Below are 14379 nucleotides of genomic sequence, written 5' to 3'. Positions count from 1 at the left end.
TTGATAGGGAATAATCGCAAGAAAACTGGCTAAGTTTAGAAATACCTGGTCACAGCCGGCGCCGTGGCTCAATAGGCTAATCCTCCACCTTGCGGCGCCGGCACACCGGGTTCTAGTCCCGGTCGGGGCGCCGGATTCTGTCCCGGTTGCCCCTCTTCCAGGCCAGCTCTCTGCTATGGCCAGGGAGTGCAGTGGAGGATGGCCCAGGTGCTTGGGCCCTGCACCCCATGGGAGACCAGGAAAAGCACCTGGATCCTGGCTCCTGCCTTCGGATCAGCACGGTGCGCCGGCTGCAGCGGCGGCCATTGGAGGGTGAACCAACGGCAAAAAGGAAGACCTTTCTCTCTCTGTCTCTCTCACTGTCCACTCTGCCTGTCAAAAATTAAAAAAAAAAAAAAGAAAGAAAGAAATACCTGGTCACACACCTTTACTTCATCAGTAACAAAATGTAACATGCTATATAATGCCAAGAAATTGCAAGTTAATATAAATTTAGTTAACTGTAAATTAAGTCACATTGGGGCCGGCGCTGTGGCTCAGTGGGTTAACGCCCTGGCCTAAAGCGCCAGTATCCCATATGGGCGCTGGTTCGAGTCCAGCTGCTCCACTTCCAATCCAGCTCTCTGCTATGGCCTAGGAAAGCAGCAGAAGATGGCCCAAGTCCTTGGGCTCCTGCACCCGCATGGGAGACCTGGAAGAAGCTCCTGGTTCCAAGCTTCAGATCGGCAGAGTTCCAGCCAATTGGGGAGTGAACCATCAGATGGAAGACCTCTCTGTCTCTCTCTGTCTCTCCTCTGTGTAACTCTAATAAATAAATCTTTAAAAAAAAAAATTAAGTCACATAAGAAAGTACAAAAGGAAATCATGTGCACAGCCACAGTTTGATTCTACCCTAGCCACAGCAACTACATTATCTGAAAGCCTAACACCTACTCTGAAATGCTGTTGTAGCAACCAATCAATGTGACAAAAATTTTCCTGAATCTGGAATAGGCAAAAAAGTAAACTTATAAACACAACCCTCTTTAGTATATGACTTACTATATTTTTTAATTAAAAAAACTCCCTGAGCCGGCGCCGTGGCTCAATAGGCTAATCCTCCACCTTGCGGCGCCGGCACACCGGGTTCTAGTCCCGGTTGGGGCGCCGGATTCTGTCCCGGTTGCCCCTCTTCCAGGCCAGCTCTCTGCTATGGCCAGGGAGTGCAGTGGAGGATGGCCCAGGTGCTTGGGCCCTGCACCCCATGGGAGACCAGGAAAAGCACCTGGCTCCTGGCTCCTGCCAGGATCAGCGCGGTGCGCCGGCTGCAGCGGCGGCCATTGGAGGGTGAACCAGCGGCAAAGGAAGACCTTTCTCTCTCTGTCTCTCTCTCTCACTGTCCACTCTGCCTGTCAAAAAAAAAAAAAAAAAAAAAAAAAAAATCCCATGATAACACACCAAGAATAAAAATACATGTGATACCTGCATTTGCCTTCACTATTTCTTAACATCTCCAATCAAATCCATCACTATGTATTTTGGGGTGGTGGTCATTGTGGTCCAGCTGGTTAGAATGCTCACATTCCATAAGGGAGTGCCAGTCTGAGTCCCAGGCACTCTGTGCTTCTGCTGCAGCTTCCTGCTAATGCCTCCGAGCATGCAAGGCAGTGGCTGATAGCCCAAGTAGCTGAATTCCTACAACCCACTTGGGAGACCGGGACGGAGTTCCTGGCTCCTGGCTTTGACCTGACCCAGACCTGGCTGTTATGCCCATTTGGGGAGTAAACTACTAGACAGAAAATCTCTCACCCTGCTCCCTCCTTATCTCTCATTATAGCTCTGGCAACCAAACTGAATTTTGACTTAAACAAAAATGTTGGCATAGTAGTGCAGAGGCTTATGCCACCACCTGCAATGCCAGCATCCCATGAGTGTCCATTTGAGTCCTGGCTGCTGTTCTTCTGATCCTGCTCCCTGCTAACACTCCTAGGAAAAGAAGAAAGCCAGAGTGCTCAGGCCCCTGTCATCAACATTGTAGACCCAGATGGAGTTTCAGGCTCCTGGCTTCAGCCTGGACCAGCAATGACCACTGCAGCCATTTGGGGAAAGAACCAGCAGATGGAAGATCTATCTCTGTCTCTCTTTCTCTGTAATTCTGCCTTTCAAACAAATAAAATCTAATAAAAATAAATAAAAACAAGCATTTCAGAGTAAAACATTTTGGGGAACTTGAAAATAATTAAAAGGACCAGTGTTGTATCACAGCAAGGTGAGCTAAGTACCAGCTACTCCACTTCCAATCCAGCTTCCTGTTAATGTGCTTGGGAAAGGCAAGAGAACATGGCCCAAGTACTTGAGCCCTTGCTACCCACTAAGGAGACTAGGATGGAGTTCCTGACTCCAGGCTTCAGGCTGGCCCAGACCTGTCTTCATGAACCAGGAGATGGAAGATCTCTCTCTCTTTTTTTTTTTTAAAGACCTATTTATTTATTTGAAAGTCAGAGTTAGACAGAGGCAGAGAGAGAGAGAGAGAGAGAGAGAGAAGTCTTCCACCCGCTGGTTCACTCCCCAAATGGCTGCAACAGCTAGAGCTAGGCCAATCCGAAGCCAGGAGCCAGGAGCTTCTTTTGGGTCTCCCACACAGGGGTAGTGGCCTGAGCACTTGGGCCATCTTCTACTGCTTTTCGCAGGCCATAGTAAAGAGCTGGATCGGAAGTGGAGCAGCCGGGACTCAAACCAGTGCCCACATGTGATGCCAGCACTGCAGGCAGTGGCCTTACCTCTATGCCACAGCACCAGACCCATCTCTTTCACATAAATGAATAAATCTTTTAAAAAAGTAAAATAAAAAAATACAAAACTAAGTAACCCTAAGGTCAAAGTGGCTACCTTCTATTTATCACATAAAATATGTATTTAATACTTTAAAAAAATACCTCTACCAACAACAAAAACAATCTGCATGGACAATGATTTAAAAAAAAAACAAAAAACTGCAAGGCTGGCATTGTGCATTGTGGTGTAGCAGGTAAAATTACCGCCTGCAACTCCAACATCCCATCTGAGCATCAGTTTATACCTGGACTGCTCCACTTGTAACCCAGCTCCCTGCTAATGGCCTGGGGAAAGCAGCAGAAGATGGCGCAAGTGTGTGGGCCCCTGCTACTAACATGGGAGACCTGGATGAAGTTTCTAGCTTTGGCCTGGCCCAGTCCTGGTTGTTGTGGGCACTTGGGGAGTGAACCAGAAGATGGAAGATCGATCTCTCTCTCTCTCTCTCTGTAACTCTGGCTTTCAAAATAAACAAATCTTTAAAAAAGAAGCAGCGGCAGCAGCAACAGTAACAGCAGGTGTTCAAAATAAAAGGATAAGGTAATTTTTGTTTGTTTTACCTTAACATGAAGAACTTTGCAAATTTACAAACCTTGTCCTTCTTTCAACCTTCTCCACATATGGTCTATTTTAGTCTATTTTATCTTATGTCCTACCTTCACCACAAGGAATTTCCATCTTGGCACCCCAAAACTTAGCATTGTGAAAAATCAAGATACACATTTAAGAAGCCCATATTCTCCTACAACTCTTTCAAGTGCATCTTTCAAGTGCACTCCACTTCAACCAGATCACCACTCAGAAAACTGGGAAGCCCTTAGCATGTGCTTATTCATTCATTGCATACACCTGTGCACTGCTCACACATTTCTCTTCCTCAGAAAGCAAGTATCATTTCGGACATCAAAATTCCCCACGCTGCCTCCCTTACCCATCCTGCCTTTACAAGGCTGACACAGTGGACTGCAGCTAACTCTCTCTCTAGATGTTACCCCAAGAAACCAAACTAGCAGAAAGATGAGTTAACAAGGTTTCTCAGGAAGATCAGGAACTAGATCAACAACAGGGAAGTAGCTTACCACTGTCTCCCAACAGCCCCTACTTCATCATGCTTCAACACCTCCCAAACACATCTCTATAAAACACTCACTTTTTCCCTAAAGCAATCTGATTTATGAATCAAAGCTTTTCCTCTTTTCCACCATCTTTCAGGCAGAAAGCTCTAACCTCCAACAAGAGAGTAAGTAAAAAGCAGAAATGATGAGGGAGCAGGAAATGATCTCTCCCTTCCACCCCTTTCCCATACCCACTCTCCAAAGAGTCAGTTAAGGACATCTTTCTCTAATCCTCCAGTATTTTCTCTCCTCCCCCTAGGAGATGTTACAGGTACCAGCTATACTCTAGTTCACCACATAAATACTTTGCAATCCTATCTCCTTAAAATAATTATTATGGGGGCCAGCGCTGTGGCGTAGCGGGTAAAACACTGCTCCCTACAGTGCCAGAATCCTGTATGGGTGCAGGTTCAAGTTCCGGCTGCTCCACTTCCGCTCCAGCTCTGCTATGGTCTGGGAAAGCAGCAGAAGATGGCCCAAAGTCCTTGGGCCACTGCACTTGCACTGGAGACCCAGAGAAAGTTCCTGGCTCTTGGCTTCGGATAGGCGCAGCTCCAGCCGTTGCAGCCACCTGGGGAGTGAACTAGTGGATGGAAGATCTCTCTTTCTCTGCCTCTCTGTAACTCAAATAAATAAATAAATATTTAAAAAAATATATATTATAGGCCAGCACGCCGCGGCTCACTAGGCTAATCCTCCGCCTGAGGCACTGGCACACCGGGTTCTAGTCCCAGTTGGGGCGCCGGTTCTGTCCCAGTTGCTCCTCTTCCAGTCCAGCTCTCTGCTGTGGGCAGGGAGGGCAGTGGAGGATGGCCTAGGTCCTTGGGCCCTGCACCCGCATGGGAGACCAGGAGGAAGCACCTGGCTCCTGGCTTCAGATCGATGCAGTGCACTGGCCCCAGCGCGCCGGCTGTGGCAGCCACTTGGGGGGTGAACCAACGGAAAAAGGAAGACCTTTCTCTCTCCCTCTCTCTCTAACTCTGCATGTCAAAGGAAATATATATATATATATATAAAAAATAGAGGCAGGCATCTGGCGCACCTTGGGATACTTGCATTCCCTGTGCCTACATCCCATAATGGTGTGCCTGGATTTGAATCCCAGCTCTAACCCTGATTCCAGCTTCCTGCTAATGTGCACCCTGGGAAGCAGCAGGTGATGGCTCAAGGAGTTGGGTTCCTGCCACCCTTGCGGAAGACCCATAATGAGTTTGGGCTCCTGGCTTCAGCCTGACCCAGCCCTGGTTGTTGCAGGCATTTGTGGAGAGAACCAGTGAATCAGAGATCATTGTCTCTCTTTCACACGCACACAAAAAGTTGGTACTTCTACTATCCCTCACAAGCCCCCCAACGATATTTCTATGCCTAATACAATCCAACATATTTTGTACGGAGAGCTCTCTCCTTTCAGTTCACCAACAATAATTCTATATCCAATTACCTTCAGTCATCCTCTCCACCTTTCAACAACATAGACAACCCTTCTTTCCGTTACCCCTTTTATTCCTCCAATACCTGTATCTAAAAAACCCCTAGACGCTGTAGGTATACCCCTTTCAACCCCTCCACCAATAATAGCGCAATCAGCATACCCCTTTCAAACTTCAAATTTCCCAACCTCAAGTGGCAGGTACCTAAGAATCTTCAGTTCTCCTAACATTATCAACTCCTCCACAATACTTTAAAATCTCTTAAGATCCCGCCCTCATGTTATCAGCTCCCTCCAAATTTCTAGAACCCTTCAATGCCTACATATCCCTTTCAGTCACTCCAGAACATTTTTCAAATCCTTCAATATCCCTGAACCCTGGGAGCTCACCAAGAACCGCTCTACAGCCTCAGGTCCCTGCTATCCATTTCCTGCCCCAATATTCTGAAAAGGCCTTTGATACTCTGCTTCTAGACCTTTTAGCCCCGGATTCATACTACCTGTAAGCCCTCGCTGTCCAACTACTCCCTTCAAGATCTCAAAATTCACATTTAAAAATCCCTCGATAGCTCTGGTATCTTCCTAAGTGCTCCAACGAGCACTATTTTCAAATTCCCTCACTCTCCCTGCTACCCCCTCTAGCACTCGAAAGGTATATTTAAAAAGCCCTCGCTGTCCTTGCCCCCAGTCCCACAACAACGCCGCCCGAACGCCCCCCGGCTCTCCCCGTCCCTCCCGCCCGGCGTCTCTCTCCCTCCCGGCGTCTCCCTCCCTCCCTCGCTCTCTCTCATCCCCCCCCCCCCCAATGGTGATAGTACTACAGAGAATACGTCGCCGGGACCTCCCGACTGCTGCCCTGCCACACTGCCCCCCCCAACACGCCGCTTCCCCTCCCCCCACGCCCCCGCGGCCCCCCAACGCCCACGTTCGCCGCCCCGGCCCACCCCAGCTCACTCACATCGGCTCCAGTAACTTGGCCAGCCAAGACTTGAGGGCATCCACATCCTCTATGAGCATGGTGCAGTGAGGGCGGGCTCGGCCGCCGCTCTTCTTCAGGCCTGCCGTGGGTCTCCGCTCGCCGTCTCCTCACACTCCCTTCACAGCTCCCGGTGCCCCAGCCCACCGGGCATCTCAAGAGACTTCAACCTACTCCCCCGGCCGGGGCCTAACAGGAACTAACCCAAGAGCCCTCACTCAACCTAGCCCGAAGCTGACAGAGGCGGGAGATAACAGCGAGTGGCGGGCGTAAGAGCCAATAGGAGGTAGAGGGCCGTGCGCGCAACACCAATGAAAAGGCTCGTTCGCCCCGCCGGCCGGTCGTACCCAGTTAGGTAGGAGGGATATAGCAAGGTAGGTGGAGAGCTTAAGCGAACTCCTGGTGCAAGATGGTATCTTGGAGAAGGTACTGAGCCTCTTAAAGGGGCCGCGGCGCCTTCTTTGAGCACGCCGCCGCCCGCCGCGGAATACCGGTCTCTGCTGCCGTGAGTGCCTGGGGGAACCCGGAGAGCCCCTCAGCCTGGTTCCTTCCTCTCATTTTTCCTGGAAACACACACTCGTGTCCCGAAATGACTCAGCTGTAGTAAATCTGCAACACAACGTGCGATGCATCCACGTTCGACACTTCGCACAGAATACAAAATCTTACTTTTTTCCTTACACACTCATTTTGACCGGCGCTCACGCTTGGATTTTTCGCTGCTGTCACGCAGAATGTTTCTGACAACCGTGCCTTGGAATCTGATACTCGTCGTTTTTAAAACGTGGCGCACGGATGGAAAAGGCTGAGGCCATTACAATTTTACTAGCATTCTCAATAAGCGCTCTGTTTAGGCAGGAAAACGATTCCAATTTTTTAAAAACTCTTTTCGTTGCATATCTAAAATTCATTGAGGGGGAGAATTTTAATGAGCATAAAATGTTTTTTTAAAAAAATAGTTAAAAGACATATTGCAATTATCGGAATAAGCAACTTAGTTTGTAGTAGATAAGAAATTTCCTATGGAGTTTCGAAACCACTGGCTTAGCAGTGGTGTTGGAATGTTTCTTGAATGAGAAATACTGAGCCCCTGCTATTTGCCAGCACCGGAGAAGGCACTAGGAGTCCAACAGTGATTAAGGAAACCGAATGGCTCCTTTTAGGAAGCTGAAGTTTATGAGGTTATGCACTGTAATAAAAACATTTTGGAAAATACCTGATGAGCAAACACCCCATATAAAAGAGTTGGATCAACCCAAAATGAGCAGATATACTACCATACAGTCGTACAGCAAGTGTAAGCAAACTTTTTGCTGTAAGTGGTCTATATAGCAAATATTTTCGGTTTTGTGGGCCTTGAAGTTTCTGAGACAACTACTCAATATGCAGTGTTGTGGCACGAAACTGGCCATGCACAATATGTAAACAAATGATTGTGCCTGCATTCCAATAACACTTATATGCACATTACGTGAAATTTTCAACTTTATATTACTTTCACATGTCATTAAATACCACTCTTTAAATTTTTTTCAGCCATTTAAAACTGTAAACGCCGAGCTGGGCTTCATACTGCAGCAGGTTAAGCCACCCTGGAGATCTTGGCGTCAGCAGCCCCATCTCAGAGCAGTGCCAGCTGGGGACCAGGCACCTTCACTTCCAGCCCAACTTCCTGCTAATGCACCCTGGGAGGCAGCACATGATCCCATAAGTGCTTGGGCACCTGCCACCCACGTGGGAGTCCTGGATGGAATCGTGTTCTCCTGGTTTCAGCCTGGCCTTGCTCTGACTGTTGTGGACATTTGGTGAGTGAACCAGCAGCTGGAAGAGAGCCCCTCTCTCTCTCTTTCTCTCCCTCCTTCTCTCTCTCTCTTTCTGTCTGTGTGTGTGTGTGATACTCTGCTTTCCAAGTACATGAAAATAAATAAATATTTTTTTAAATGTAAAAGCTGTTGTCATCTCACAGATGTACAAAAAACAGTGCCAGCAGGGGGTTTGGCTTGCTAGGTAGAGTCTGCAGGCTTCTCAACATAGAGTGACAGAAAGCAGAGAGCACTCAAAAATCCGCTAGTGAATGCTTGTCACTGACACCCTCTCAACTTTGCAGATGGGGATAAAATTCCAGAGAATGAAACCATGAAACTGTGGCAGGTCTATAGAAGGAGCAGAAGTAGTGCCCAGAGCTTCTGAAAGCAAACTCAGAGCTTTCTCAGATCCACCTGTTGCCTCTTCTCCCCTTTCTCTTCCTCCCTTCCTTCCTTTATGCTTATCCACATTTTCCCTCCCCTACTTTCCACAAAGAAGATGAAGTCACCCCAAGTAACAAAAATATAAAGTGAAATGTAAGAATGAATTGGCTGGAGGGCCAGCACCTGTGGTGCCAACATCCCATATGGGCAACCTCCTCTTCAATCCAGCTCCCTGCTTATGTGCCTGGGAATGCAGCAGAAGATGGCCCAAGCCCCTGGGCCCCTGCATCCATGTGGGAGAACTGGAAAAAGCTCCTGGTTCCTGGCTTCAGATTGGCCCAGCTCCAGCCATTGCCATTATGTCCATCTGGGGAGTGAACCAGCAGATCAAAGATCTTTGTCTCTGCCTTCCTCTCTCTCTCTCTCTCTCTCTCTCTGTAACTCGGACTTTCAAATAAACAAATAAATCTTTAAAAAATATGAACTATGTGGTTCATTAAAAATTCATTCAACAAACATGTGTTGTCATGGTTTGAAGGGGATATAACTCCCAAACTCAGGCAGACTTTTGAAGTTTAGGATCCAGAATCTTGTGTTAGTAGCACTAAGAGATTGGAAGCTTAATCCGATTATGGTGTTTAGCAGATGGGCCTAGTAGCAGGTCCTTACGTCACTGGACATGCCCTTGGAAAGTAGCTCTTCAGAGAAGGCTGGGTATAGAAGGCTGAGTCGGGTCTCACTGCCATCTCACTGCTTTCTGGCTCGCTGTGTGATTTTTCCTGCACACGTGTTCCAACATTACCAGGTGGCCAAACCAATGGTACCCATCCACTTGCCTTGTACACCTCCAAAACTATGAGCAAAAACAAATCTCTTTCTTCATCAGTAACTTGTCCTAGCTACCTCCTTGTAGTAACAAAAAGCTAACTAATACCTTTGTTGATCTCTGTCAGTCCTTGTTAGTCACTGTTTTTGGATGTGATTTTAAATAAATTTTCTTTCCTTGTTAAGGGGGATATTAAGGTGGATACTTAATAAAGATGGCCTTAGAGTTCTTTTAGTTTTTTATCTTTGTAAGAAGAAACATTTAGCCAGCGCCGCGGCTCACTAGGCTAATCCTCCGCCTGCGGCGCCAGCACCCCGGGTTCTAGTCCCAGTCGGGGCGCCGGATTCTGTCCCGGTTGCCCCTCTTCCAGGCCAGCTCTGCTGTGGCCAGGGAGTGCAGTGGAGGATGGCCCAAGTGCTTGGGCCCTGCACCCACGTGGGAAACCAGGAGAAGCACCTGGCTCCTGCCATCAGATCAGCGCGGTGCGCAGGCCACAGCACACCAGCCGCAGCGGCCATTGGAGGGTGAACCAATGGCAAAGGAAGAGGAAGACCTTTCTCTCTGTCTCTCTCTCTCACTGTCCACTCTGCCTGTCAAAAAAAAAAAAAAAAAAAAAAAGAAGAAGCAGAAACATTTATTTAAGAAAAGGGAGATTATTGGGCCAATGATGTGGTGCCGCAGGTGAAGCCACTGCTGTGACGCTGGCACCCCACAGCTGAGTGCTGGTTTGGGTCCTGGCTACTGTGCTCCCCATCCAGCTTCCTGCTGATGCACTTGAGACGGCAGCAGCAGATGGCCGAAGTGCTGGGCCGCTGGGCCCCTGCCACGCTGGGGAAGACGCTGGGGAAGACAAAGATGGAGCTCCTGGCTCCTGGCCCTTGGCCTGGTCTGAACCTGGCTATTATGGCCATTTGGGGAATGAACCTGTCTCTCCCTCTCTCTGTCACTCTGTCTTTCAAATAAATACATAAGTAAATCTTTAAAAGAAAAGGGAGATTATTAATAAGGGACACTAAAAAGAGAGTGACTGGAAGAACAGACATCAAAACCATCTCCATTAAAACCAAGTTCTGTATCTTGATGTATTAGCTTTTCCTCTTCCTAACTAAAAATACCTGAGAGAAGCTATCTAGGCAGGAAGTTTATTTTGGCTTATAGTTTGGGGGTGCATGACCCAAGATCAGGTGGCTCCATTGGTTCAAGCATCTAGAAAGACCAGAGGGTATCAGACGGATGATCACATGGTGAGCCAGGAAGAAGAGAGACACAGCATCCTCTTCTTCTACCCTCTCCATGGCTTCTAATCACAAAACCATCAGGATTCAGTCATGGGGCTCCACCCTAGCAGCTTAATCCAATCCAGTCACATCCCAGAGGGCCCACCTATGAGACACCATAATTGATTAACTGTTAATAGAGACCTTGAATTTTTGATAGAAGACCTTGGAGTTTAAATGCTAATTTGAGGAGCCAACATTGTGGTGTAACAAGTTAAGCTGCCACTTGCGATGCTGACATTCCATATCAGAGTGCCAACTCCTCCGCTTCTGGTCCAGCTCCCTGCTGTGCACCTAGGAAAGCAGCAGAAGATGGCCCAAGTGCTTGAGCCCCTGCACCCATGTGAGAGATCTGGATGGAGTTTCTAGTTCCTGGCTTCAGCTTGGCTCAGCCCTGGCCATTGTGGCCATTTGGGGAGTGAACCAGCAGACAGAAATTCAATCTCTCTCTCTTTCTGCCTTTCAAATAAACAAATAAATCTTTTTAAAATATTTTAAAAATAAATTTCCTTATGCTTTGGGGAGTGAAATCCTGTTCAAACCGTAACAGTTGGCTTAAAGGTACTGGACCTCACAAAGGAAGGGCTGTTAACATTGGAATTTCACACAAGTATTGACAGAAGTAGATCAGCTTCCAGAATCACAGCGCATCATGCTAGGAAATTGATCATTTTTGTGTCCTTATTCTGTAACCTGTGGTTAAGAGCTAACCCAGAGAAGGCTGGCACTGTTCCATAGCAGCTAAAGCTGCTGCCTGCAGTGCTGGCATCCCATATGGGTGCTAGTTTGAGTATTGGCTGCTCCACTTCAGATTCAGCTCCCTTCTAATATATCTGGGAAAGCAGCAGAAGATGGCTCAAATACTCGGACCCTTGCACCTATGTGGCAGACCTAGAACAAGCTCCTGGCTTCTGGCTTTGGGTTAGCCCAGACCTGACCATTGTGGCCACTTGGGGAGTGAGCCAGTGGATGAAAGACCTTTCTTCTCTCTCTCTCTCTCTCTCTCTCTCTCTCTCAAACTCTGCCTCCAGCTCTGCCTCTCTGTAATTCTGCCTTATAAATAAATCTTTCTTTAAAACAAACAAAAAGAGCTAACCCAGAGGCATAATAAGAGATTAGCATTAAATTTTCTTCATAATTTTAGCAAATACAATATGCCTCCCTCATATGCAATTACACAAAATTTTGGTTGAATCTCTAACTAGGAAGCCCATGCTTACCAACAGACTCTTCTGTTGTCTGTATGTTTAGATGACTTTCTAATTAAACAACACACTTATCAAAATATGAGTCTCTCCTGATTCTGCATCATCTGGAGCAGCCCACCTCGCTCCGAGAAAAGTCACTTCAGGCAGCATCATTAGAATCACTGTCAGGCAAAGGCAAGGTGAGTTGGCAGACAAAGGTGAATCAACTTGAGTAGTTTCTGTTCTGGGACCGTAGGTGTGTTTTCCTAGGATTTTCTCAAAAGGGATTTTAGAAAAATGTCCCGTAGGGGACAGTGTTGTGGCACAGCTGGTTAAGCTATGCTTGGGATGTTGGAGCATTTGCTCAAGTCCTGCCTGCTCTGTTTCCAATACAGCTTTCTGCTAAAGTGCCTAGGAAGGCAATGGAAGATGGCCCAAGTCCTTGAACCCCTGCCACCCATATTGGAGGCCAGGAAGAAATTCCTGGCTCCTGGTTTCAACCTGCACTAGTGGTTGCAGCCATTTGAGAAGTGAACCAGAGGGTGAAAGATCTCTCTGTGTCTCTCCCTTTCTCTCTGTTATTTTGCCTTTCAAGTAAATGAATAAATCTTTTTTAGAAAGTTCCTTCACATTACATTTTTATTTATACTGGCTAATATTGGAACTAGTGCTGTGGCGTAGCAGGTGAAGCCACTGCCTATAGTGCCAGCATCCGATATGGGCTCCGATTCGAGACCCAGCTGCTCCACTTCTGATCCAGCTCTCTGCTATGGCCTGGGAAAGCAGTAGAATATGGCCCAAGTCTTTGGGCCCCTGAACCCACATGGGAGACCTGGAAAAAGCTCCTGGCTTTGGATCTGCTCAGCTCTGGCCAATGCGGCCATTTGGTGAGTGAGCATGCAGATGGAAGATGTCTCTCTCTCTCTCTCTCTGTCTCTGTGTAACTCTCTTTCAAATAAATGAATGTATCTAAAAAAAAAAAAGACTGGCTAATATTAAAAACCAACTGGAGCTCGCATTGTTGTACAGTGAGTTAAGCTGCCCTTTGAGACACTGGCATCCCACATGCTACTCCACTTCCGATTCAGCTTCCTGCTAAAGTGCCTGGGAAGGTGGTGGAAGATGGCTTCAGTACTAGGGCCACTGCCACCCATGTGGGAGACCAAGATGGAGTTTCTGCCTCCTGGGTTCAGCCTGGCCCAGCTGAAGCTACTGTGAACTTTTAAGGAGTGAACCAATGGATGGATGGTATATCTCTCTTTGTTGCTTTGCCTTTCAAAATAAATAAATCTTTCATACATGGAAAAACTTGGATGAATTACAGAATAAAAAAAAAGTCACTTCCCAAAGGTTTTATATATCATGGTTCCTTTTAGAAAATATATTGGAAATGACATAATTTTATGGGGTGAGTATTGTGATGTGGGGGGTTAAGCTGCCCCTGTGACAACTGTATCCCATATCAGAGTGCTGGTTCAAGGCTGGCTAGTCTGATTCTGATCCAGTTCCCTGCTGAAGTGCCTGGAGGCAGCAGATGATGGCTCAAGTACTTGAGTTCCTGCCAACTGCACGGGAGGCCAGGATGGAATTCCTGGCTCCTAGTTCCTGGCTTCAGCCAAGTCCAGCCCTGATTGTTGTAGGCATTTGAGGAATTAATCAGTACATGGGGCACATTCTCTTTTTCTCTCTGCTCTGAATTTCAAATCAATAAAATAAAATTTAAGAGATTTTAAAAAGCACTGTAGCTCTGCCCTTAGATCTCGTGTTCTGGGGAAAGCCAGTCACCATGCTGCAAGACACTTAAGCATTCTATGTGGAGACCCATGTAGGAACCAAGACCTCTCACCAACGGAAGAAAAACGGGATCTCTGCAGTCTTGGAACTGTTCTGTATCTTGTGTGTGGTGCGGATATAGGAACTGCAACATATATAACATATATGTACACATATACACACAAATGCAAGTGAAAAGTGTATCAATGTCAATATTCTAGTTGTGATAGTATGCCACAGTTTTGCAAAATGTCACTGTTTGGGGTAACTGGGAAATATATTAAAAGGTTCTTGCTGTACAATTTCCTTTAGCTGCATCTGACTCTACAGATATCTCTATTTTTTTAAAACAGTTGCTGCCAATTGAGAGCAGCCTTATTGAGAGGATTGGAAGTGCAACTTTAGATAGGCACTTACTGGAAATAGTGCTTGCTCCATTTTCTAAAGACTTCATGGGGGGCCAGTGCTGTGGCGTAGTGGGTAAAGCTGCTACCTGCAGTGCCAGCATCCCATATAGGCACCGGTTCAAGTCCTGGCTACTCCATTTTTGGTCAAGCTCTCTACTATGGCCTGGAAAAGCAGTAGAGGATGGCCCAACTCCTTGGGCCCCTGCACCCATGTGGCAGACCCAGAAGAAGCTCCTGGCTCCCTGCTTCAGTCTGGCCCAGCCCTGGCCATTGAGGCCATCTCGGGGGGGGGGGTGAACCAATGAATGGAAGACTTCTCTCACCCTCTCTCTTTCTCTGCTTCTGCCTCTTTCTCTTTGTAACTTATGGGTCTCAATCATGAAGAGCAT

The 14379-nt window shown here is 47.2% G+C and overlaps 1 protein-coding gene and 1 long non-coding RNA gene across 11 annotated transcripts in view; one reads left to right on the top strand and one right to left on the bottom strand.

Annotated features, from left to right (window-relative positions):
* RBM27 (RNA binding motif protein 27) overlaps positions 1–6589 on the bottom strand; it is a 106062-nt gene extending 99473 nt beyond the window's left edge. For all 8 annotated transcript variants that reach the window (XM_008255173.5, XM_008255175.5, XM_008255174.5 and 5 more), the window contains exon 1: positions 6314–6589. In XM_008255173.5, coding sequence (XP_008253395.3) covers positions 6314–6372 — 59 coding nt within the window. In that variant the 5' untranslated portion in view covers positions 6373–6589. The remainder of the gene's footprint in view (positions 1–6313) is intronic.
* Positions 6590–6692: 103 nt separating this feature from the next.
* On the top strand, positions 6693–8998 carry LOC138850177 (uncharacterized). Of its 3 annotated transcripts, none has more exons than XR_011389787.2 (3): positions 6693–6836; positions 7868–8136; positions 8439–8998. It is a non-coding gene; the product is annotated as an uncharacterized LOC138850177 (long non-coding RNA). The 3 variants fall into 3 exon arrangements; XR_011389788.2 differs by having other exon boundaries at positions 6711–6836; positions 8749–8998; XR_016236324.1 differs by having other exon boundaries at positions 6795–7628; positions 8749–8998.
* Positions 8999–14379: the final 5381 nt, after the last annotated feature.

Source organism: Oryctolagus cuniculus, chromosome 6 (assembly GCF_051225735.1).
Source record: "Oryctolagus cuniculus isolate XC-2025 breed Fujian yellow rabbit chromosome 6, ASM5122573v1, whole genome shotgun sequence".
NCBI lineage: Eukaryota > Metazoa > Chordata > Mammalia > Lagomorpha > Leporidae > Oryctolagus > Oryctolagus cuniculus.
Note: the sequence above shows the minus strand (reverse complement) of the source record. Positions and strands in the feature narration are given on the sequence as shown.